Raw genomic sequence first — 25,086 nt, forward strand, 5'->3', positions numbered from 1 at the left:
TGAGAGAAGAAAAATTTCAAAGTTTATTAAACATTAAGAATAACAGACCAACAAAAAAAATAATATTTGGGCTGAACAGCATACAGGATGCATTCCATTTCATGTCATACAGTTAATTTGATCTCATTTGTTTAACTTGTATGTTAACAGATGCTGTCTTGTGGTGTTGCCAGAAATACGATGGTTGATCACTTGTAAGTTTTAATACATTGTTTTTCCCCCATAAAAAAGTCAAAAAAATAAAATTAAACTGCTCATCTCTAGCGTAAATTACTTGCAAAAATAGTTTTAAAGCAGTAATTGGAATTATTACAAATCCACAGAGGAAAGATATTCAAACGTTATGGGGGGGGTCCTTGAGCACAACTGACCTCATCCCACCTGCAGCTGCTTCCTCAGAAGCCTTCCTTGCATTTTGAATTTCTTGCTTTTGTGGATTCAAGTCAGAACTTTATCTCCATGGTGCCAGGTTTAGTGACTTGAGCACCACTCAAAAAAAGAAGAAAAAAAAAAAAAATTATTCCCCTCTGCTATGGGCTTTCTCATGGAGAGCCCCAAGGTGCTCAGATACATCTCAAATTCAGTTTATTTTTAGAGGGCATTCTTTTTTAAAAAGAAAAAAAAAATCACTTCTAAGTTTCATTAAAAACAAAAAAAGACAAGCATTTTACCAATGCTTATGGTTTAATAAAGGTCAGTGGATTATTTAGACATACTATTAATTATTATGCAAATACTTATATTTCTATTTTTATAAAATTATAATTTCATATACCTACAAGCTCTTTTTGTGAGCAACAAAGCCACCAGAGGTGTAATGAGCCCAGCTAAGCTGTCCTTGGGAACTTAAAATGAGCTAAAACTTTCATAGATTTATTTTTTTATTGTCACTTAGAGGAGACAGCCTGGCTACAGGACCTTTTTAGCCCACACATTATTTTACCTTTTTTTTTGTTGTTTTTTTGTTTTTTTTTCTTTTTTCAGGTTGTGCTTCCCAGAGGAGGTTATGTGGTGTTTCCCACAGGCTCCTCCAAAATCCCTCACCCTAAAGATGCCCCAGGCTGAGCCTTTTGCCCTCTGCCCTCCCACCCAGCGGGACGGGGCCAGGAGGCAGCTGAGCAGCCTTGGGGCAGCTGCTGGGAACCTCTGTGCTCTTCTGTGGCCACCAATAAATCTGTGATATCCAGCCTACAAAAACTGCCATCTCCCAACCTTTCCCTGTCCAAAAGAATTATATATATTTTTTTTTTTTCCAAGCTGCCTTTTACATTTTAAAGAAAGTTCTGTGGTCGCAATGCAGCCCACTGATGGCTGGAGCTGGGTAAGCACCACCTGAGCTCCTGCTCACCATTCCTGCTGCTCAGGTGTCACCCCAAGAATTCTCCTCCTGAGGACAAGTACAAAGTCCTTGCAATTTGCTGCCTTGCTGCTGACAGTGCAGGGGCAGCAGCAGCTGAATGAGCCCAAAGGGAGAAAGTGAGCAGCTTATTTCCTAGTGGCCATAGCAGGCTGGCTTGTGCCCAATACTGTCAGGCTGCTTTCTCCACCCATCCATCCAGTGGCTTCTCCTGACCTTTGGAAAATAACTTCCCTGTGCTTTAAACCTTGCTGCAGCACAGGGAAATTCAGCTTTCTGAATAAATGGTCCACAGGCAAGTACTGCACGTTCAGGGACACTCGGAATCTGGTTTGTTTGAGGAAAAATACTGGGAAAAATACCCATTGATGTGAGGGTTATTTTAATGCTGCACAAAATGCTGAGTCCTTTGTAACAATCTCCTGAAGCATGAATAATGATTTAGTGGAATGAACAACTTATTTGAAAATAATGTTGAAACACTTAGAAAGCTGTGAGCAAGACATGTAGCACCATATTTTCCTCACATCAATAACTGTATGCAGTACGTACACGTGTATACATGAACAGAGCTATTTATAAAAAAAAATAATAATAGTTCAGCAATTCAGCTGGAAACAGATTCTAGCAGCAGCAGCAGATTAGAAATGACCGAGTTTTTTTGTTATATATTATTTTTCTGCCTTTACAAAATATTATATTGTCCAATCAAGAGCTGACTAAAATCCATGTTGTGCTTTGTTGCTACTGAACAGTTTCTTTTTTGTGTTTCTCAATAGTAAAGTCTCTCTTTTTCAGTAATATGCAACATCATGGGAAGCCATATTACTTCCATAAAAATTTAATTTAAAGCACAGAACATGCCAGTGGTAGGCTTAAAATATTAAAGATTTTTTTTAAAAAACCAACATCCAACAAACCCCTAAGCGTTTCCTCTCTGTACAGTAATGGAGAATATATATCTTTGCTATATATTTTGAACATGGAATAGCTTTTTCTTTTGCTATATATATATGTCTTTCAAAATACATTGTCAGTATTTGTACTTGAAAAATACTGTACAAAATGAACATACTACTATTATTCTGTATAAACTTTATACATTTTATAATATCTATTCTTTTGGTCTATAGTAAACACTTAGATTGATTGGATTAACCACAGTATATGACAACACCATCCCCTTCTGAAATACACCAGTGTCTCTTACATTCATTTTTCAGAAGTCCACTTTATATTACAACATATGTGTTCAAAAGCAAATAGAGTTTAAAACAATAAAGTTCAGAACCATCAGTTCATGTCACACTCAAAACAACAATCACTAGGAAATATGGGCTTTGCAAACTGGTGACTTCTTCTAACTGAATAAAAGTGATTTTTTTTTTTTTTTTTTTTAGAACAGCAAGATATAATCCACAAAAAATATATTACACAACATGGAAAAAAAAACCCGACTGAATTTAGGTATTTATTTAAATTTCAATCACAAAATGGAACTTGAAGAAATGCATAACTTACTGAAAAGAGAAAAGCCCCTCTGATTGCGACGTCGGATCTGGTTTGATACTGTGAATTTTGTCCTCGTTTCAATAATTATCCTGCTGCTTATCCATGCGCTCCCTGTGGCAGGGATACAATGAGCATGCTCACGGTAGCGTGTCTTCTATTTTAAACTTTTTTGTTAAAGACATTAAAACTCCTGTTGGGTAGGGAAACCATCCTACGTCCCCTGGGAACATCCGGGCTGCATGCGCTAGCGTACAACAGGATTATTGCTTCAGGTACAGACAGTGCAAGATACACACTCTGTGCTCTACCAAGAGTACTGCTACCTACCTGGGGTCTGTGGAGAGAAAAGGAACCTTAATAGCTACAGAGAAGCCATCATGGGATCTATAATGAGTACAGCTAACTCAGTCTAACAGCACTTTTAAAATCTGAAGACAATTATCACCAAAACTTAAAAATACAACAAAAGCGATCTATAAATTAATATTTCTGCAGTGTAGCACTAAATTATTATTTGTGCACTTTATTAGCATGTTAACTTCTCTGATTAGACATACTTAAACAATAGCTTGTTACTCTCGAAAAAAATGAGATCTACTTTTTTTTTTTTTCTTTTTTTCCTTTTTTTTTTCTTTTTTTTTTTTTAAATATAATTTATACTGGGATCTTTCCAAGTAAATCAGGAGGATGGAACTGGTTACAATAACATAAAAAAAAAATCCTACTCTGAAGCAGCACTGAGGAAATATAATAAAAAGCTTACTATGGCGGTTCTCAACAGTCCAGGTAAAAATGTGGCACCCTTTGAAGAGGGCTTCATAAAAATGGGAAGTGCTGAGATGCACACACACACACACACACACAAGCACAGACACACGTGTGAACACACGTGCACACACACACACGCAGCTACACTCACACAAAAAAAAACCTGTAAGTCAGTTTTGTTTCTGCTTCTGGTAAAGTGCTGAAGACAGAAAAGGTTGGTTTGGGTGTGGTGCTATCAAACAGGAAACACATTGTCCATCTAGTCAAATGCCAACCCGCAATGAAAAACGAAACGAAACAAAAAAAGAAAGAAAAAAAGAAGAAAAAAGAAAAAAACCAAAAAACAACAAACCCCGTTCCCCCCCCTTGACTTGGATTTACAGGGGGCCGTGTCGAGCTTCGTACTTGGCCAGGACGTTCTTGCACTTGCCCAGCTCCTTCCTCAGGTCAGCCACCTCCTGGCGCAGAGCCGAGTTCTCCTTCTCCAGGAAGGATGCGCGGATGGCGATCTGGTTTTCCTTCAGCCGCCGCGCGTCCCGGGAGCGCTTGGCAGCCATGTTGTTCTTTCTACGCCTTGCCCAGTATTTGTCATCCTGCTCATTGAACACAGACAGAAACAAACAAGGTGTTAGATTTCAGCACGCTCGGCGGCCACCAGGATGTGCTGTGAGCCACAGCCTGCGGGCTGGGGAGGACTCAACTCCACGCGTGCCGCTTGCCTGGCCCGGCGAGCCCTGGATGGGGAAAAAGTTAGAGATTTCCGTGGTTTAATGCACCCAGGGAGCACAGATGTCAGCCCGTGTTTCTGTCTATGTGTTTGTGCTAACTCCCTCATCTTCTTGACTGTGAATTCCTCCGGGGAAAATCTCAGCACCATTCCAGTGGTGCCATTCACCTCACGTCCATGCTGAGCTGCTCGGCCGCCTTCCCACGTGGTGACTCGGTCCCTGCTGGAGCTGTGCCCATCACCTCTGGGACAGCCCTGCTCCTCCTCACCAGCCAACACCTGGGTCACACTCTTCCTTGGCATCACCCATTCTCTCAGTCAGCTCTTTTCTGCGTTCAAAGCTCTTTCTCTACAGAGCCCTGAAGAGTTTCTGTTTGCACCCTAGAGCAGCAAACCCCTGGGAGTGGATTCCTCGGCGCCACCCGCAGAGCGATTAGCACAAGAGGCTTTGACTGGGGAAAAAATCCATTTGCCAGAAATAGGTCCACTCACCTCTGAAGTTTCATAAGCTAACACACTCCCCAAGTGCCATCCCTAAACACTTGCCTCTAGGAGATCACTTCATTGCACTGATGCATCAATGGCTCTCAAGTCACTGTGGTGTAGTTTCACCTGATTTTTTCACTCTCCAAATAAGGTGGCCTTCAGTGAAATGGGAGCTTCAGCATTGCTTGGGAACATAATTAAGTTGTAGAACTGTGGAACAACTCAGTAAATGCAAAGTAGACAGAATCTCTCACAAAAAGTGACATTCAGTCCCCTGTGGAACAAGAGTGATGCAGCCATTCAACCCTCAAATTGCCTGGTCAAGCCCTGTAGCTCAAACTTCCCCTCCCAGAGTCATCTCTCCATTTTTATAAGTTTGCACGTGTTTGTGGGGTTCTCTTGTTCCCCCAAGCATGGCAGCACAGCTCCATTTCCACCAGAAGCCACCTGCTCCTCCACTGCACTGAACAGACACATACCCCAAACTCCTCTGCCCGTCAGCACGAGGTGCCAGGCCCCACACTGCTGCTCTGCATCCTCTCCCACTGCTACAGGCAAAGCAAGAGCAAAACAACTGCTACGTGTTCTCTGCAACTGCTTTATATTATTTTACCTTAATGAAGTGTGCAGCAATGGGGATTTAGAACCAGCACATCTCCAAACTGCTCTTCACCAGTACTTAGATAGGACCCCACAAAAATCCTCTTAAAAACAAGCATGCAGCAAAAAGCTATGACCCAAATCTTGTTTATAATTTCCCATCTCATTCCACTCCATAAAAATCAGCTTTAAGCAATTTATTAGTGTGCCACCTAGGCTTCATCCATCTTTATTTTAACAAATTGCTATGGCAAATCCCTTAATCCAGGCCTGAAAGAGGTAAGGCTGGCATTTCAAAATCACATGCAGCCCAGAGACGATTGACTGGTCTAATCTGCTTACCCTCCCCCAGAACTCAACAGCCATTCCACATGCCAGGGCAGAAGCAGCACTTGGGTCAAGCACTCTGAAATGAGTCAAGGGCAACTGATGTGATTATCTCAGGGAAATGAGAGACCCTGAACTTTTAGCTCAGTCTGAGGCTCAAAACCTCTGTTCCTCACTGCTGCCTGCAGGACTCTGCTGTTCCCCCTCTCTGGCATGGAGCACCCTGAGGGCATCTTTGGCAAAAGCTTTCTTTGACCTAGGAGGTATCACAAGGTGACAAATGGCACTGAGGAGCAGAGTCCATTCTCCTCACACTGCCATTTCTGTACTGAGCACAGTGGTAAATTTCCCCATGGGAGACATGATGTGGTGCAGAGAAACCTTGCTGGCCAAAAGCTGAGGATCCTGCAGGCAGTGACAGCAGCACTGAGCCACCTGAGCACTGCTGGAATGAGATTTCTGGACTTTAACTTGCACAGGAGTATCCTTAGGGATAAAAATAGCAAATAGCATCAGCTTCTCTTGCTAATGCTATCAATCTGGTATAAACACATGGCATCCCAGGCTCTTCACAAGCACAGCCAGGGATTCCCACTGACTCCAACAGGCTTTCAGGCTGTGTCTTGGGGGGCACTAACAACAGTAGAAGAAATTCTGCACTGACTACCTCTGACTAAAAAAGATCCTTTTGGAAATCTCATACTGGGAACAGAATTTTGCAAGTAACAACAAATCTCACAGTTGATTGGTAAGGTGAACCAGTTGATCAATTTGACCCACTCCTCATGCTCTGCACTCTTCTCATCTCAGAAGCAGTGAGAGGCAGACAAGGGTGCTCTTTCCTTTTAAGCAGTCTCTTACTATTGTACTATATTTTGACTATTGTGTTAAAGCACACTTCTTAGCAGAATAATTTTGCTTGTTTCTCCTACAACTACTTTAGATTTTTTGTCCTAGATTAGCAGTGTTTCCCTTCATTATTAAACACCTTGCTAAAGCATCTTCCAAACAAAACACAACATACTTCATTCTGTCATTATGAGGGACATCCACGGACCCTGGAAGAGACAGATTCTCCTGTGAAGAATTCCCAAACTATGCTGGTGAAATGGAGGAAAAGGAAACATCATCAGACTGTTTCATAAGTGGGAAATATAGGACAAAGTAAGCTTGTGCAAGGTCACACAGGACGTTTCTGGCATACAAAGGAAATGAATATTGATCTCATGAATTTCAACTGTTGTGTAACTAATAAGGGACCTCCTCCCCTCAGTCATACTCAGAATCAATACAGTTTTATCCTACAACAACTGTACTTAGCTTGCCAGGTGTATCTTACATGGGAAAACAGATTCATGCTCCAAACCTCTACCTCAGAGAGTAACTGCCATGGAGTCTGCACCAACAACCTCACCACCAGTTCCAATTTACCTTCAGGTCATCTGGGATGAAGACTTTACGAGCTTTCTTAATCATTGGCTGTGGTTTCAGCTCTTCTTCAGAGAATTTACGCTTCCGAGGGTCAAACATCTCCTGGCCAGGAATGCTGGAAAGAGCCAGATCTGCAGGGTCAGGTTCATAGCCAACAGGAACTTGGATAGTCTCAGGATCAATGGGACTTGGTGTGTTTCGGTTTGCTGGCAAGATCTGACCTACAGAAATAAAGGATAAACTCAGCTGTGTTAGAAGAAAATGTAAATAACATCACTGAACATGAGTTTTAGAAGAATGCTGAATACTTTACAAGCAATAATTCTTTAAGCTTTCACTGTAAATTTGTAATCTATTCTTCCTAAACACCAGATTGTCCCTTTTGTAGGGTGCACGTTGAGATCCAGACACACTCATGCCCTTTAATGCTCAGAATTGGTTCCTAATTCTGGCTGCTAACCTCAGATGCCCACTGAAAATGACCAAATCCTACACTGAGTTGCACGGGACTGCAGGGAGAAGAGATGCTGCTCCCACCTGTGCCACTTCAATAGGAGCACAACCTTTGGAATAAATCATTAACACTGCCATTTAGCTCTAATTTACTCACAACACCAGCATTCTTCATAGGTTTTTCATACATAGTTTTCTACATATATACCTTTAAGGGTACATTCAGTACCCTCATATGGTTTAATCAGACAATGTACAGTACTTGCAATAGGACAGTATCTCATGGAAACATATTTTCAAGCTATGCTAAAGCACTCCACTAAGGACACTGCTATTTTCTATGAAATCCTACTGGTAATAGTCTAAAAGACAGTGAAGGGAACCAGCAACACAAAAGGCTACAATGACTACTTAAAGATGCCCTGCAAAAAGGAAAGAGCACTTATCCATGCTACATTTGCTCTTTTACATTATATAAAATTTAATAAAAAGGAGCCCATGCCCAGAAAAGAATTCTGTTTTCCCCCATTTTTTCTTTTTATATCTTACAGTCCTCAAGGTCCTATACCACTGATTTAGGCACCATTCCCACTAAAAATCCAATTTAAAATCTCAGCCAAAAGTTCCAAAAATAGGATCCTCAAGTCAGCTGCCTAAACACGGACTATCCCCGGGGGCAGAATTTTCAGAAGTTTTCACATGCCTCAGAAGTACAAGCCTCACAGACTTCAGAGAGAGGAAGACTTCTGATTGAAGCAGAGATTCTTTTATAATTCTGGAGATTAGCTCATTCACTTTGCCTTCAGAGATACGGAGGCTTTCATAATAACTACACAAACATCCTGTGACCGTGTAATATTTCCTTATTCGTGCCTGCATCTGCAATATTTAGGGTGTAAAATGGTAAACTTTAAATGTCATTTCTAATTCCAAACCAAGGCCACCGTTAACAATGTAGTTTTTATTTTAATCTAAAAGATTGCAGCAACAATATCAGAGCTGCAGGAGAGGGGAATCGCGTCGCTGACTGAGGAGTCGCCTTCTGCAGCTCCTGGTTTAAAATAGCACTGATAAAATCAGCTTCCAGGAACGGCTACTGAGGGCCTGGGAGAGGAGAAGAGGAGGACCAAAGTTATTAAAAAATACATATTTATATGCATCTATAGGAGGGCGAGCTGGAGGGAAGGATCACCAACAGCAGAGCGATTCCTCTGCTGCCCGGGCCCTCTGCCCCCGCACCCAGGGCTGCGGTGCTGCCGCAATGGATGGAGAGGAGAGGCCGGTCCGGTCCGGTCCAGGGGAGGGGAGGGGACTGAGCCCCCCCGGTCCCGGAGGGTTCCAGTTGGTACCCGCAGGATGCTGCGAGGTCCCCGTGTGTCTCCTGCCTCCCGTGTGGAGGGGTGGTGGGAAGAGCCGGGCCAGGGAGGGTTTCAAAAGCAGCCCAAACGGCAGCCGGCAGCTCGGGAGGGATGGTTAATCTCATTTCAGATACACGGCCTGACAAAACAGGCTTATTGAAAGGATTACACGCAGGAAAGGTTCCTCTGATGTGACTTCACTTGTAGCACGGCAGCCCCACGGGTTTTTTTTCCTATGCAGACAAATTTATAGGCAGATGCACATAAAAATCTTACAAATGGTGTAGGACACAGAAATGAAGCAAGACCAGCCCTGAATACTTTTTTCTAAAAGACAAATGGATTGTGAAACCTATCCCAGCTTTCTAATTGCCCTAAACAAATGAGCCTGTATTTAAATATAGCTGAAGTCCTAGATACACAGTATCAGTTTACATATTATCATTTATCTATAATGTGCCATATTACACCACCACATGAGCTTTGCACTCGTTTGCCTCCAGAAATTTTACAGTATCCCTCTGAAAATGGAAAGGGCAAAAATGCTCTTCTGAAGTACAGGAAATTGAGGCATCTCATCTGGCAATGCAAAATGAAGGAAAGAGCAACTAAGGAAGATCCCTAAGGTGATCTGGAAGAGAGAACCTACAGCAATCAAGATCCAGCCCTGTTCCCTATATGCATGCATTTCACTTCCCTTGGTTTAAATCACTCTCAGTACTAAAGATCTGCTCCTTCATCAAACAAGATGTCCAAGGTGCCAATGTGAAGTTAATTCAAGGTGAATGCTGTTCACTACTGCAAAGCCCAAATGAATCATGCACACAGCTGAACATCACCACCCAGGAACCCGAAGATTCTTGCTCTTGTAAGATATTCCAACACCCCCACTGCATGCACACAGAATCACAGCATCATCCAGGTTGGAAAGGACCTCTGAGATCATCAAGTCCAACCCTTAATCCACTCCTCTCAGTCTGCACAGGCTTTGTTCCCTCACACTCCTGTAAATGATAAGAACTCCACTCAGAACAACAGAGTTAATAAGGCATAAAACCCAGTATTTCCTTGTCCAGAGTTTTATGTTAGGCAACTGCTGGCACTTGGTATCTTTTTATTTATTCTAACAACTTTTGCCAATAATACACGCCAGGAACCTGTCTTTGTTAGTGTACTGGCTAATGGCCACCACATGGATGTGGTGCTGGAACTCCTCGTAACCCAAGATGACGGAGTGGGCTGCACTGGGCTTGCCACTGCTGTTACTGCAGGAGTACAGTACATGGCCTCATGTTACATTGCTCTGCAAGGTCCTCTCCCTGTGTGTGCATGGCACTTCAGCTGCACATCCTTCTGCCAAATTTGTGCAGGGTGTTATTTTTATGCACTAAATTCCTTGCAATCAGAGGTAGGTCAAATAAGTACAGCAATCTGAACGTCATGTGCCCAGCAGCCAACTAATCCTCACATCAGCAAGCTTCACAGCTGTCACAACATCCAGAGAAGGAACTGGTCAGAGGCTGTGATGCACAAGGAATCAGCCAAGGAAGAAGCCTACAGCACCAGCCACCTGGGCTGAGCAAAGGTGAAGCACCTCACTGCTCAGCATCAGGAGCCAGATGCCTTCATTGCCAGGCTCTGTATTACTTAAACACTCTGCACTCACAACAGCAAATTTTCACAGCAGTGAAGTAGTTGGACTGTTTAATGTGCTTAGCTTTGTTCTCAATGGTGGCTGGCAGTTGCCAAGTGTTTTGGAAAGAACTTGGCCCCTCTATTTAAGTTGCTGAAACGAGAGCTCTTGAGCATTAAGCTCTTTTGGAAATCCAGCTGCAGAGCTCCATGGTGGTGGATGGAAGCTGGGAACAATGGTTAATGGAAACTTCCTCTCATGCCACCCTAGTGATGTGTCTCAACCATGGTCTGGAGAGACCACAACTATGTCAACACTGGCCTTTTGTCTGGAGGCTTTCCCAACTGTAGAGCTCCACTCAAGCAACACCAAGGATGCCAGGACAGACACAGCTCCAGGTGTCTTCTGGCAAAAGAATTGGCAGGTTTGGACAGCCCCACCAGTTATGGTTGCCCCAAGATCTTGCCTTCACTAATGCTCTTGGTGTTGTTCTGGAAAATGTTAGCAATAGTGGAAAATTTTCCAGAAAGAAGGACTTGAAAGAAAGTTGGCTGTTCTAAACCTTCCAGTCCTCCTCCCAGCAGAGGCTGCCAGTGAGGAAGTCCAAGAGCCTGGCAATATTTTCAGTGTGGTTCCTTGTTCAAAGAGAAATGGACTGAGGCCAATCACTTGTGTCATCTGGGTCACCTAACAGCTGGTAAAAAAAAAAAAAAAAGAAAAAAAAGCAGCAGCTTTTAAGTGCTTGCAAGAATTAAAATTCACAATTCAAAAGTAAAGTAGCATTTTTATATACCTACAAAACCAAAATCACGGGGAGCTCAATTATGTATCCTGACTCTTAATTTCTCCCTTTCAAAAGATCCCACCTCCCAGCTGTGCCCAGGAGAGTCAAGACACAAATAATCTCTTCAACTGCACCACTGCTTGACAGGCTGATCTGTATTGCAAGAGAACCCCAGGGACTTGTGTGCAACTCAGTCTTGACTCATTCAACTCTCATAGAAATATACCTGGATTTTTAGAAAATCTCCTTTCTTGCAACCCCTTCCATGCTTTTCATCAGCTCAACAGCTGGCTGGAGAATAGCAACAAGAAAAGAAAAGGGAGTGGAAATTTTCTAATAAAAATATTTTCCCCTATTTTTATACATTTGTTGGAGGGAAAGAGGAGCTTTTCATTCAATTTGCTAGCAGTTCAGAGATAAAATACGTGCTTTTTAATAATTTTTCCTTATATAAGCTAAAGGCACTTTGGGTATGTCAGTCAGACTATATAGTACTGAGTTTAAACTGACAGATACTCCTCACCCAGAGCTGCTCCAGAGAACCCCACTGCTCTGACAATGTTTTCCAAATCATCTCTCAGCTTGGCAGCTGACCAGCTATTTGGGATAGTTCTCCAAGTCCAAATCACAGCCTGCCCTAGACTAACCCATCATCTCTTTCTGCATTAACCCCTTCAGCCTCTAGGAAACCTTCTCTCAATACAGAACACAAGGCAGTGTGCAGGAATTAGGACAGGCAAAAATGCCCTCAGGCAGTAAAGGACTATTCTTAAGGACAGCCTCTTGTCTGATTATAGTTCCTCAGTTGCAGTATTACAAGCATCATCTAATTTCCCTACTATTTGTACTTTAGTGTCTTCCAGAAACTGAAACAATTACATAGATAATAAAACCATAAGCTACACCAACACACAGGGGAATGATGAACCACACTGTATGAGCTTCCAGCCCGCATGAGGCAGGACAAAACCAACCCCTCTGTGCCTGGGGGTGAGGAAGACACTTCATGCCTGGGTGTATTTATGTAAGCAGTTACTAGAGGAGTTTTCTTTTCTTCAGAAGCAACAGGAGATGAATGTATTTTGACCAGTGCTCCAACCTGGCACAAATATTCCTCTATTTCTTATCTTACACAAACTTGATGCTGTTGAATATGGGGTGAATGCAAAGGCTTCCTTAGGAAATAAGGACCTTACTGTAATGCAACCACAACCTACTCAGTGCTAATGTACACTAAAAGACAAGCACATGAAAGTGGTTTTAAAAAATGTACTTTTTAAAGCCATCAGTATTGTTTACAAATCTCATGTATTTCATGATAAAAAACCCTGTTATTTCCCCTCAGCACTGTGTGCCTCCTGCTCTGGGCCCCTACAGTATTATTACAGGCAGGCCTGGTAGTCCTACTGAGATTGTCTGACACTTCCCATTAGAGGATGCTGTCTTCAGTTCCTCAGACCTCTTGCCAGATTGCAACCACTCTGTTTGGATTTACATGTGCCAATTAGATTCCTGCCAAAATGGTCCTGGAGTTTCCAGAAAAGAGTTCAGAAAAAAAAAAACCCAACAACTTTGTTTTGAACCTGTTAAATTTTTCTGGCAAACTTTCCACTGAACTGTGCAAGCAGCCTGTGCACTGGAATAGAGAGCAGCTCCTGGATCAGTGGAATTTCCCTTTCGTTTGCCTTCCTATAATCTATTGCCCAGTTCCTAAGGCTGGGTGAGAAAGGGGTAATTTCAAATAAGTGGTGAGGCCCCCTTGAAATAGAGGTGGCCCCTCTAAAACTGAGAAGGGGGCAAGAAGGTGAGGAAAGAAAGGATGAATGAGACAAAGAGTCAGAGAAGAGGGGAAAATCCTGGAAGAGGAAGGCTGCTTCTGCAAAGGCTGGGATGAATGAGGTCAGTAGATGAACACCCTTGAAGGAACAGGGCAGAAGAGTTCCTGTGCTGATGGTACAAACTCCAGACTCCTGAGTCTCACAGATCCTCTGCCATCACCCAACAGTAAGTGCACTGGCAAAAAACACCCTGTCCCTCTTCAGATCCTTGCAGCAAGACTTAAGTTGTCCTCCTCTCCTCAGCCCAAGCACAGGATGCTGTGGGATGCTGTCAGGTCCATTCCCACTCATTTCCAAAGTGCCTGTTGTAGCAGTGGCCCACTGGAAAACCCAGGTCTTGTTTTTACCTTGTTTTTAAAATTAAATGCAAGGGCTGTTTTAAGAAGCACAGTTGTGGTAGCAACAATCTTTAAAGTTTTGATCCCATACTCTTTTTCAAAGATTCTCTCCTCATTCAGGAGCCCCTCATTTTAACCATTTTGATTTATCCAAATGGACCCACATATTATTTGCCACAAATGATTCCAACCTCCTGTCAAGATACAATCATCAACTTCCCAGAGTTTCCTCCAGCACTGATAACTACTGCATCTGTGTGCTTCACAGAAACAATTTTTTCCCCCAAGACTTATATGAAAGAAGGGGCAGTGCTTCCTCTTGCAGGAGAAGGACAGAAGCACAGATTTTTAAAATCTAAAGTAAGCAGCCACCCTCACAGATAAACTGACATTGTAGGCACTGTCTGCATTCCAAATCTCACTGTACACCAATGCAAGGGAGGGTCACCCAAGGTACCCAAGTGGGCTCCTCACAAAAAGGGAAGCAGACACAGTGTGACAAGCTCACGTAATCAAGTGATTCACTCAGAATTCTGCTGAAACTTCATGGCAAGACACAGTCTCAAGACAAAATCCTTCTGTCCTTCCTGCCAGATTTTCTCTTCTCCTCCTGACGTTCCTTGCATCCTCTCACATCTGCAGTAAATGAGGTCAGGATCCAAGATCCTACAGATAACTGCTTCCTTCCTGATAAAGCCTTGATTCAACCCAGAGCTGGTCTGACCTCTGCATACAAAAGGGGAAAGGGAAAGAAGAGGATATAATGTAATTAAATCCTGTGTCTCCAAGCAGACAGGGAAACTGAAGCTATCTGAAGCTGTACACGTGGCCTTTGGTCAAATGTTTGGACTCCTTTGAGGGTTTGACTTTGTAATCTGGTTAGCATAGAGTGCATGCAACAAGCTGTGCCAGTAGCATTCTGCCCTTCAAAAGCAACAAATAAATGAATATGAAGCACCACCAGGTAAAATTTTCCACTGTGTCTAGAAGACTTAAGGCTCTGCTGTTCTAGAAGATCCATATTCTGAAAACTTTACCCCATGTGTACGTAACCTGTGTGAAGGCAGCACTTGGCTCACACCATTTCTAAAAGCTACCAAGAAATCAAACCTCCCTTTCCCCCACAATAGCCCCTGCAAGCTGCCTGAAGGTAATTATTCCTGCTCTGAACATTTCCCTTGCAGAAGTGCTACACACAGGAACTCAGGGTTTGATCTTGCTCCTAGGACATTGCACAGGGATGTTCAAATTCTTGAAAAGCATGGAATTCACAGCCCTCTTAAATGCCTTTCTGATCTTTTGTAGGGTGCAGCTTTCCTTACAAAAATGGCACTCAGTGCCCAAAGAGAAACTGCAGGGAAGAACATTGAGACAGATATTTCTTTTCTGATTTACACTTGGCTTAGGTTCACATTTCATATCAACATGATGGTATTTCTGTTTCATTGGAGGTTCATGACATCATCTGGCATGGCTGTGTATATTTTTATTCGTAATTCACATATCATAAGGCTCCTCAAAAAGTAGAATTCTTCCTTCTTTCCTTAAAGGGAAGGTTCCGAAGAAACCTCAGAATTGTTTGTTCTGGAGACAAAAAGATCCATTTTTCTTCCTTTGGTCAACTACATTTCCAGCTTCATTAAACTAATCCCCAACAGTAAATTTTAGATAAAGCCCCAACTTTAGAGAACAGCCTCATATGGCATTGATAAATCTGCTTTCATATGGAATACAGCTCAGAACAAAGGCAACACTTGTCCTCCAGAAGTGTTCATGCCATGTGCTCTGCAAGACTGCAGATCAAGTGAGTTCCTCTCACATAGTTCCATTTATTTGGCTGATGAACATGCAGGACAGCTCACCCTCAGTTAGTAAACAGGTCTTGCAAAAAGCCCTCGTGTAATCCTGACAGCATGTGCCACCTGTGACTCATGGAGCTGTCACCCAGTCCTGGTACCCAAGCCCATCTTGCTGGGGTGTGTTACCAAAACACAGCCAAGGGAGATTTCAGATGGCATGGAAAGGCCATGTGAAACAGGTACATTTCCTCCAACTCCCAATCAGTAGATAATGGCAAGGCTGTGAGACAGACAACAGATGATATCAGCTGTGCTCTGAATATATCCCTTAAGAAAAAGGGGTCACTGGGCAGAGTTACAGAACTTGCAAATCTTGCCTTCTCTTTTGATCTGTTCTGGACACTCAAATCTGAACTCTCTGTTGAGTTAGCTTTTTATTGTTACTTTTTACAGTCTCTGTTCACTAAAACAAAGTATGTGACAAACTAAAATGACAACTTATAGAGAATGATTTGTAGAAAATAATCCCATTTGAAGAAGCAGAGATGCCAGAATGAGGGCACACTATTCCCAAAACCTTCTAAGCAAGACTTAGTATATTTTCTTTTTTCTGACTTAAATTAGGACATGTTTTGGAAAAAGAAAACAACAAAAAACCAAACAAATCAGCAAAACCTCAAAACTTGTTTTGTTACAGCCCAGTAGCTGCAGAAGTCTAATTTGCTTTTACATACAAGTTTTATTCCCAATGAGCACACACAAAAAAAGCACAAGGATGTGTGATTGTATCTTTTTCTCTACTGATACGTTTATCTTCATTTACCCAGTATATAAATGCATCAGTCTTGGGCAGTCTGAAAAATGGGTCAGAGGAGGAAGGGAACGCATAATGGCTGCTTAGGGAAAATTCCAGGAGAATTGCTGGAGAATTCTCCAGGAGAATTCCAGACTGTTGCACACAGACCTTATCCGTGTGTCCGTAACTCCTTCTTTACAGCCACTGAACAGGAATACAGGTTTTTGTGGTGCATCAGACACAGACAAACCCAGGAACTTCAAAAAGCAAGTCTGATTAAAAGAAATTACAACACTGGGCAAAACATTGTCTTATAAATTCACTTCAGAAGCACAGAGCACTCTTCACAGAAATCATTAATAGTAAGCCAACAGCAGCCTTACTTAGAAAAACTATATTTTTAATACCGTATTTTTTTTCCAGTAACCATAGCTACAAATGTCAAAATTTAGACAAATAACTTTCAAACAATGTGTTGGCATCGAAACATTTAATTGTGACCCTCCCACCCCCTTTGAATACATGAAATTTTGTAGAAGCCTCTGCCCACCCGAGAACGAAGCCCTCTGTGGGCTGCACTGCACCCAGCACCTCCCAGCACTCAGACACCCAGCTCAGCATCATTCTGACCAAAACCAATGTGCTTTCCTAACTCTCACAGGCAACGTATCACTGGTGTGAAACACCACTATTTCAGGTCTATTTGAGAGGCAGGATACCTTCAGTCTTTACATTACTTCCAGTCTATATTTACAGTTATAACAGTGCTTTACTAAAAGCAAATTCCCCCAGAAATAAAGTGACTGGTTTGGCTTCTGGTTTATACTGGTGGGCATCCCTTTCTCTAGACAGGATACCTGTGAGGACTGCAAAGTTTTTTGTTGTCCAAGGTTTATTGGAGCATGGGGAAGATGGGCCATGACACAACCCTTTGTGCCATTTTCTTCATATGCACAGGGGCACTTGTAGACAAAGACTCTGCAGGTTTCACTGCTCCTGCAGAACACTCACTGCGTGACCCAGGACTGGGTCTGCAGGAGTTGGCCATGCAGAAAAAGGGGGGCCTGTGCCCAAATGAAAGGAGAAACACTGGAGAGTTGGACAGCACTGCAAGCTGAGGGCAGGAAGAACTCATAGGTTTGGAAAATTATGTGGGCTTTACCTTTTACACTCCTGTTAACTCTGATTTTCATGAAGTAGGTGGTGTTGCTACAGCAACTGTCATATCACATCATTTCTGCTGTCTCTGTCACAAAGATCACCTTTTTTTATCTTGAACTCAGATATGCTGCTTTCTTCTTCTATTCTAAAGTCCTCTATATTTTGGATATAAGAAAAAAAAATCACATGAAACAGAGCTGTGCCATAGAAATTTTTTTTCTACTGTAGCAAAGCTTATAGAACATTTTTATTTGTTCTCCTTTTACTAATGTAGAATGAATAAAGAAAATTACACTGACCAGATTTATGGTGCTCCAGAGTTTCAGAAATAAATTAAGGGCTGGTCTCATGGTGAAGATACTTTGTGCCACCTTTAATGTGTTCATTCTATGGAAGCCAACTGTGTTCTGGTGCACTTCACCAGAAGTAAATTACCTATTCACAGGCTAAAAAAAAAAATAAATAAATCTTGCTTCCTCATGCCCAGGCCACTTATGTACCTACATTCCACACAGTTCACACCCAGCTCAGATGCTGCTGCCCATCCACTGCACACAATACACTGCTCAATTCCTGTACCTCACTCATTGACCTGCAGCCTGGAAGATGCATTTATTGAAGCAGAAGTCTCAACACATCTTTCTCTGTTTCAGGAGCTTTGTCCTAGCTGCTAGGGATGAGGTGGTCATCTAGCTTTGCAGCTCTCTTGCTCAGTAACTCAAGAATTTGGTTCTACCTCCTTTGCCTCCATTTTGCTGGATAAGGTTTTTGAGAATTCGATGCACAAGTAAAATTCAATAAAATCCTGATGACAGAAAGGCTCTATTAAATTTTTGCTACCGACACACATTCCAACTTCTGCACTTACAAATCTTCCTTAAAAAGAAAAACAGAGCAATAATGTGGAACAGTATAAATATTCAGTTATACCTTCAGGCCACTCAGGAAACCAGAGAAAGCCCCGTCCATAGTCAAAGGGACTGCACAGACCACTCAGCTGCTAGCACAGCTCAGACTTACTGGATCAAGCTCTGTCACAGCCCCAGCCTAATCTGGTGTTTAATTCTGCTTCTTCCTCAGCATTTCCAGTCACTTCAAAACAAACAATGGAGTCACCAAATTACACTTAATTTCTACTAACACAGGTCCTGGGCAGTTGTAAATCTGCCTGCACAGATCTCACCTGTGGGCAAGAACCACGAATACCTGCTCACATCTGCCTAGCTTTTGCTAATTTCAAATAAACTTGGCAGAGAGGTATCCACAAGTATTACTAACAAGCTTTGTGAAAACAAGGTAAACGAACTCTTAACTCCCTAGGGCTGAAGGAAGGCTGCAGGAGCCTCCTTACTCATCAGAGAACTACAGAGATTGCTGCTCATGAAACCCATTCCTTAGGCATGTAGTAGGAAGAAAAGTATTCCCCAAGTTATTATGTGTTACAACAGTAAGGAAAGCCATTCCATCCTCTTGTTCTCTACTGGAATATTCTCTACTGGAATAGAGAATATCTTTTCACCTTACCCCACCCACTCATTTACTATTTCTAGTAATCACAAGCAAAATTATTTGTTTGACAACCACACTGCCACTTGACAATTGCTCTGAATTCTACACAGACACGTCTGGAATTGATAGCCATTAAAATAGTCATGCACATGTCCTGTCTTAAAAATCCATGTGGAAGACAATCAGATGTGGACAGGCCAGCTGTCTGCTATCATCTGAACATTTATTTATTCTTATAATATGCAGTGAAAACCAGAACTCTACTAGAAAGAGCTTTTTTATGTTATTCACAGCACTTATTATGCAAGTCATTTAAGCCTTCCAACCAAGACACAGTTGGAGTCTTTGGGAATCAAATTTGCTCTGGCAGCAACGAAACATTCATTAGTGGGTTTGGGATGGGGAGGGGTGTGATTGGAGGGAAGGATTATTTTTTTTTTTATTATTTTTTTTTTAGATTTTGCTAAAACAAGACAATAAGCATAAGCTCAGTGAGGGATGCTGGGTAGGACTCAGATGAGAATCAGAGTGCTCTGGATTTCTGCTGGAAATTGCATGTGTCTGCCCAGTTGAGAGATAGACACTGATGCAGACATCAGTATCTGCAACATCAGAGATCCCTCCTAACCCTCTTCTTACTCTCCCTGCTGTCAGTTCAGTGCTATGAATGCCCCCAATTCCTGAAGCCTGGGCAAGAATGGGTTAAAGAAAAACCAGGCAAGAGAAACACCTTTCCTCTTTCTGCTTAACTGGATAATTGGTTAGCAGGAACCTGCTTGATGAGTTTCAGCAGCTCCTAGAGCTCAGGCAAGGCTGTTTCTGAGTGACTAAAGCTCCCGACTGTATAAACATCTCTAAGCCGACCAACAGAGTACCCCTTGCTAAAGTTGGTTTTTTGACAACTGAAATTTCCAGAAGGCAATGAAGCCGTTTGTTTACCAAAGGTCCATCCAAACGCAGTTAAAGCAGGGAACTGAACTATTTGAGGCAGAATATTTTACAGATGCTACATACGTCAAACTGTCTCCTGGTCAGAATAAATAGATGATTTTTAAATTGCTTAAGAAAATTAAGAAAGACAAAATAATTCTCAATGGAATGGAGAGAGCAAAACAGTAAGACTCCAATGAATAAATAACAGGATCTGACCTGTTATTTTAGTATATTAAGGGGCAGGAAAAATTCTAGTACTGAAGTTTTATGTGAAAGGCTTCTGGATCTGTACAATCCTCTGGTCTCATTATTTGATACCAAATACCTATAATGCAAAGAAATTACTGCAGTAGTTGGTGATTTTGAGTCCTGTGGGCTAAAAAAAAAAAAAAAGTACATGAGGGATGATTTTGACACAGGGATTATCTTTCTTGTCCTCTATCAGATGTGTGTGCAAGCACATTTGTTTGAAAAAAAATAAAATAAAATAATTTTTAAAAGTAATAAAAAAATGAAAATGAAATAAAATGACAAACCCTGGGTAAATCTTGCTATAGATTTAAGCCAGTCACAAATGTATAATCACCAAAGCAGCACCTATAGCCATCAGTACAAAATATTGCAACAGATTTACTTCACACTCTCCATATTATCGTCTTTGTTTCTATTTATTAGCCTTGATGTTTAAATTAACTAAACACTGCAACTAAAAGATGTACATTTATATACAGAGTTTTAACACCAAGAAACAAGCTCTCCCTTCCAGAAGCTCTGTAAGTTGACCTCAGACCAGCACCTCACCTCTTCCCTCCAGGTTCTCCTCTCTGAAAATGCAGGAAAGGCTAAGAAAAGGCAACTGTAAATTTCCATCCTAAATTACAACATACAGATTAGAGGATAAGTATTCCAGATTTTGCCAGTTTTTATCTGCCCAGACACAGCTCAAAGTGTCTGATAAAATCACCATAAAAACAGGCTTCCAGGTTCAGCACTGTCCACATAAAACCACCCGACCAAGCCAAGCAACCAACACCCCCCAGTTTCAAGAAATGCCCCTTCAAAAGCAGCAGGAACAGCTTGCAACCATGTGCTGTATCCCCTCCCCAAGCTGATGTCTTTTGGTACCACTTTTTCATATAAGGGTGCCCTCAGAAGATGTTGGGCTTTAGAACCCAGAGCCAACTTTCCAAAACAGGCTGTGTTTTAAAAAGCCTATTTTTGTTTAATAGAGAAATAAATGAATTTGCATCATAAAGCCTTTATCCCCCAAACCCAAAGCCTCCCATACAGTTAAAAATCAAATCCAGTTTTCTTTTTCCTGCATGAGTCAGGCTGCACGCAAAATGTTTCAGAGGAAGGCAAGCTTGGGGTGGAGAATAGAGCTGAAATAAGAAATCCAGAGAGGGAAACTTGTTCTAACAGCACACTCCTATTTTCCCAAGACATTTGCTAATATTTTCATTTTAAAACTAGAGGAAAGCCACCCCCTTCCCCCTAAAAGAAGTTTTAAAGATTATAAAGACACACAAGGACACACTTTATTATTTTAACAATTATTGCTATTTTCAGAGCTCCAGCACAGCTACTTCCTTCCATAATTGGACTTCAATCAAACCCTAGTGAAGCTTTTGATCTTGGAAAGAGTAACAACACAGCTCTGTTATCAGCACATAGGGGGCAAAGAGTAGGATATCCAGAATTTTTCAATAAAAGCAAGTTAATTGCTTTGACTTATATTTATCAAAGGTCATGGCTACAAGTTGAGTGCATATACATAACGGTGCACACTGAGAAATCTTGTCCAGATTGGCCAAAATAAGCCTTGGGATTATACTATCTGTATGCATTAAAAAAAAAAAAAAAAAAAAAAAAAAAAAAAGGGAGAGAAGAAAAAAAGCAGCAAAACAATGCTAGATTACTATCCAAATATACCCCAGTGGATGTCCTGCCAAATAGCAAATATGTGGCTGTAAGCTCCAAACTGAAATAAAAGCTTGGCCAGAAGCCCAGAGCTTCACTGTATTTTGCTCAGCTAGCCCCAGTCTGGCAGAACAGAGTGAACACATTCTCAGCCACGTGATGAAGGAGCCTGTCGGGCCAAGCTGATTTCCTTGTGTTGGGTAAATGTGATCTGCAGACTGTACACACCACCAGCTCTGGGAAAACGTGAGAAAGTTGGAAACAACAAGCCCTGGGCTACATGCTGAAGGACAACAGAAAAAGTGGTTAAGGGGTTTGGCTTGAACACTGGGGTTGCAGGTGCTGTGTTTCAATGAGGTGTTACCTGGGTTCATGGGGCTGAGCACCTGGATTTTGGTAGGAGTTATATGCCACAGCTCTTTTGAGGATGGAGACCCTGAAAGGATCTGATTTGGAAAAGGCTTTATTAATTCTTTATCATAGAGGACTATGAGAGCTTCCCATCAGTGGCTCAAAAATGTAAAATCCTGAGTAACTTCAAATCCCATACTCAGGAGAATAAGAGGTACTAAGGCCTCTCAGGATGTGGCCCCATACAGGAGAGGGATGACCCAGAGGCTGGTATACAGCCCCTAGGGCTCAGATTCTGCTGACAACTTAAATAGCCACCAAGCAGCACTGCTGAACACAAAAACATTCATGAAGCAGGATAGGGTTTGGCCAAAGGATTCAATCTGAAAAATATGCAGGGTCTAATGGGATAAAAGCTAACCTGATGATGTTATATTTTCATAGCACTGATAATGATGTTTTTATATAACTGACTTAAAGACAAACAGCACCCCTGGCCAACATCAGAAGTGCACGTGACTCGTGAGAACATGTTGCATTTGGAAGCAGAAAAAAAATCCTCTAAATGCAAGGCTTCAGAAGTAAATCTCTGCTACAGATAAGGGGAACTCAGATGAAACAGTTTTCGAGAGTCCCTAAGAAAAGTGAGATCTGTTTACTTTTTACCAGAAATAAATTGATAAGCTAGAGACGTGCAGCAGCTGAAATCAGAGACACAACACAAGTTGACAGCTACACCTCCAGTTCTTTCCTACTATTTACCTAATGATTTCTTTTCACGTGTTCAGAACAGCTTCCAGATGGGCACTACCACAATTTTCAACAGTGACTTCAACCACGTCTCACTGAGAAAATTGAACAGATAAGAGAGTTTGAAAAAGTGTTTTTTAAATCTGGTGATGAGTCGAGTCCAACAGAAAGATCAGCTTGAGGGCAGCCACGTGATCACAGATGTATGAACGCCAGGTTTCAGAGGCTGGACAATCCATGCCCTCATTTTTTAAGGATTCAGGCAAAATCAGCTAAGGTGGTTCAAGCAGACACCCAAACTGCAGCTGTCCAACTTCTGTAGCTGAAGGCTTGTGGTTTAACCTCTTCAAAAAGCTGACAAGCAGGTTAACTGGGGTATGCTGTGCTCTCTGCTAATTCTCAGATTTAAGTACACAGCAGTGATGGAGGAGTTCACAAGGTCAACCTCTTGCTCCATTTTACTCAGTTTGTGTTACTCTCAAAAAATGGCTCAATCACCAGGCTACTGCCACCTCAGAAATCCCTTCCTCTCGTGAGCAAACTCCCTTGCTTTTTACCTATGTCAATTCAAGTAAGGCACTGTAACAACATATGGCTAAGGAACGTGACACAGTCCTGGTGTCTAACCTTATCTGTTCTTTGTGCTCTTCTCATCCAAGAGAAATAATCTTCACTACAGGCAGAGAATTAATTCCTCCTTTGTCAGGGTACATGTATTGATACAGAGGCCAGGCCAGACAGTGACAAAGGCCATCCTACAGTCAGTCCCTTGTGACTAACCTCTTGGGTAGCTGGGATCCCCAGAGGTCTGGAAACCAAGAGCTGGAATTAAACAATGCTGCTCTAAAGCATTCATGGTTTCATTCCCCAAAGTCTGCCCACTCTTTATGATCTCCAGCAATGCTCACCCAGCTCAACTGAGCTCTGATTCAGACCTTTGCAGTCGCACTGCCTCAGTCGAAAGTCAGTCCCTACTCCACCCTTACTCTGCAGTAAGCAAAGAGGACTGAGCTACTCCATGGGGCAAGCTCAGCATACAGAACAGATACACCAAACTGAATTATCTCGGGATCCATGTAATACAGAACAATACCTACTGAGCAAATGTATGCTCAAAAATTTTACTTTGACATCCATATGTGGCTGTGGTGTACTTCAAACAGCAATGAGCTCACCACTTCCAGTTTTTTTAGATCTGCAACTGATTTTTTACTCTTCCAAACTTCAGCTGGATGTCACTGACATGATTTAAAACACCTCCCAGCAAACTTTCTGTAATTTAACCCTGAGAAAGTAGGAAAAAACTCTCAAATGTCTTTTCATGCTCAAGATGCTTCACATAGCATAAGCCGATGCCAGATCAAACGCACTTCCAGGCATCAGACAAGAGTTACCTTACCACAGAGGGTATCAAAATGTCTTGGGTGCTGGACTGGAAGCAGAACACAGGAACACAGTGAGGTTCTAGCAGATCTCTGAATGCCCCAACAAGTCTGGGTGCTCAGGGGTAGAGGGAATGGGACCTGAAGGGAGCAGGGGAGTCCACCAAGCAGCGCGTTATACCGCGAGCGTGTTGTGTCACTGCAGCTTTATCCCGACACACCCATATTTACAGCACACAATGTACTGTACAATTCACAATGCCAAGAAACTCAACATATCTAATCTGGCAGAAAAATAAAGTCGTATCAGGTTAATCCAATTCTTAAATTGCACAACTTTGAAAAGCCAATAGGAAAACAAATCTTCCCCCCGCTTGCGCTCCCCCCCAGTCCTCCTCCCCTCACTCATACCCTGCTGTGACCTACTTTTCCTCTTTGATCCCTCAACATTTTTAGCTCACTCTCACTGTCCCCTGTTTCTCATTCATTTCTAACCTACCTCCACCCCAGACCCCGGTGGCAGAGGGGAAAGTTCTGCTGACCAGAGCAAACCATAAAAGGCAGCTTTGAGCGCGGTGCCGCGGCCGAAATGAACGGCAAGACACCTACACAAGGTGCCTTGGACACCTGCCTGAGTGTGACACTGCAATAACTCTGATAACACCCCTCAAATTTTAGGGTGGCTGACTGCAAGGCAGATTTCAAACAGGGCAGCAGAGCTGAAGTGCTTCTGCAACACGGGAGGAACAGGATAAAGTAAGGTTGCAGAAAAATTCCGAAAATTTTTAGGTAAAATTGTGCTCAACTTTGAAGCTAATTGAGATAATTAAATTGCCTGGGTTCCCTGCTTTCAGGATCTTGCCTACAAACCCT

At 42.2% G+C, this 25,086-nt stretch overlaps 1 protein-coding gene across 1 annotated transcript in view; it reads right to left on the reverse strand.

The window, feature by feature from the left end:
• HLF (HLF transcription factor, PAR bZIP family member) overlaps positions 1-25,086 on the reverse strand; it is a 35,302-nt gene continuing 10,216 nt past the window's right edge. Inside the window, exons 3-4 of the mRNA XM_071764547.1 lie at positions 7,209-7,429; positions 1-4,230 (exon numbers count right to left, since the gene is read on the reverse strand). Coding sequence (XP_071620648.1) covers positions 4,015-4,230; positions 7,209-7,429 — 437 coding nt within the window. The 3' untranslated portion in view covers positions 1-4,014. The remainder of the gene's footprint in view (positions 4,231-7,208; positions 7,430-25,086) is intronic.

The sequence above is a fragment of the Heliangelus exortis genome, chromosome 20, assembly GCF_036169615.1.
Source record: "Heliangelus exortis chromosome 20, bHelExo1.hap1, whole genome shotgun sequence".
Taxonomy (NCBI): domain Eukaryota; kingdom Metazoa; phylum Chordata; class Aves; order Apodiformes; family Trochilidae; genus Heliangelus; species Heliangelus exortis.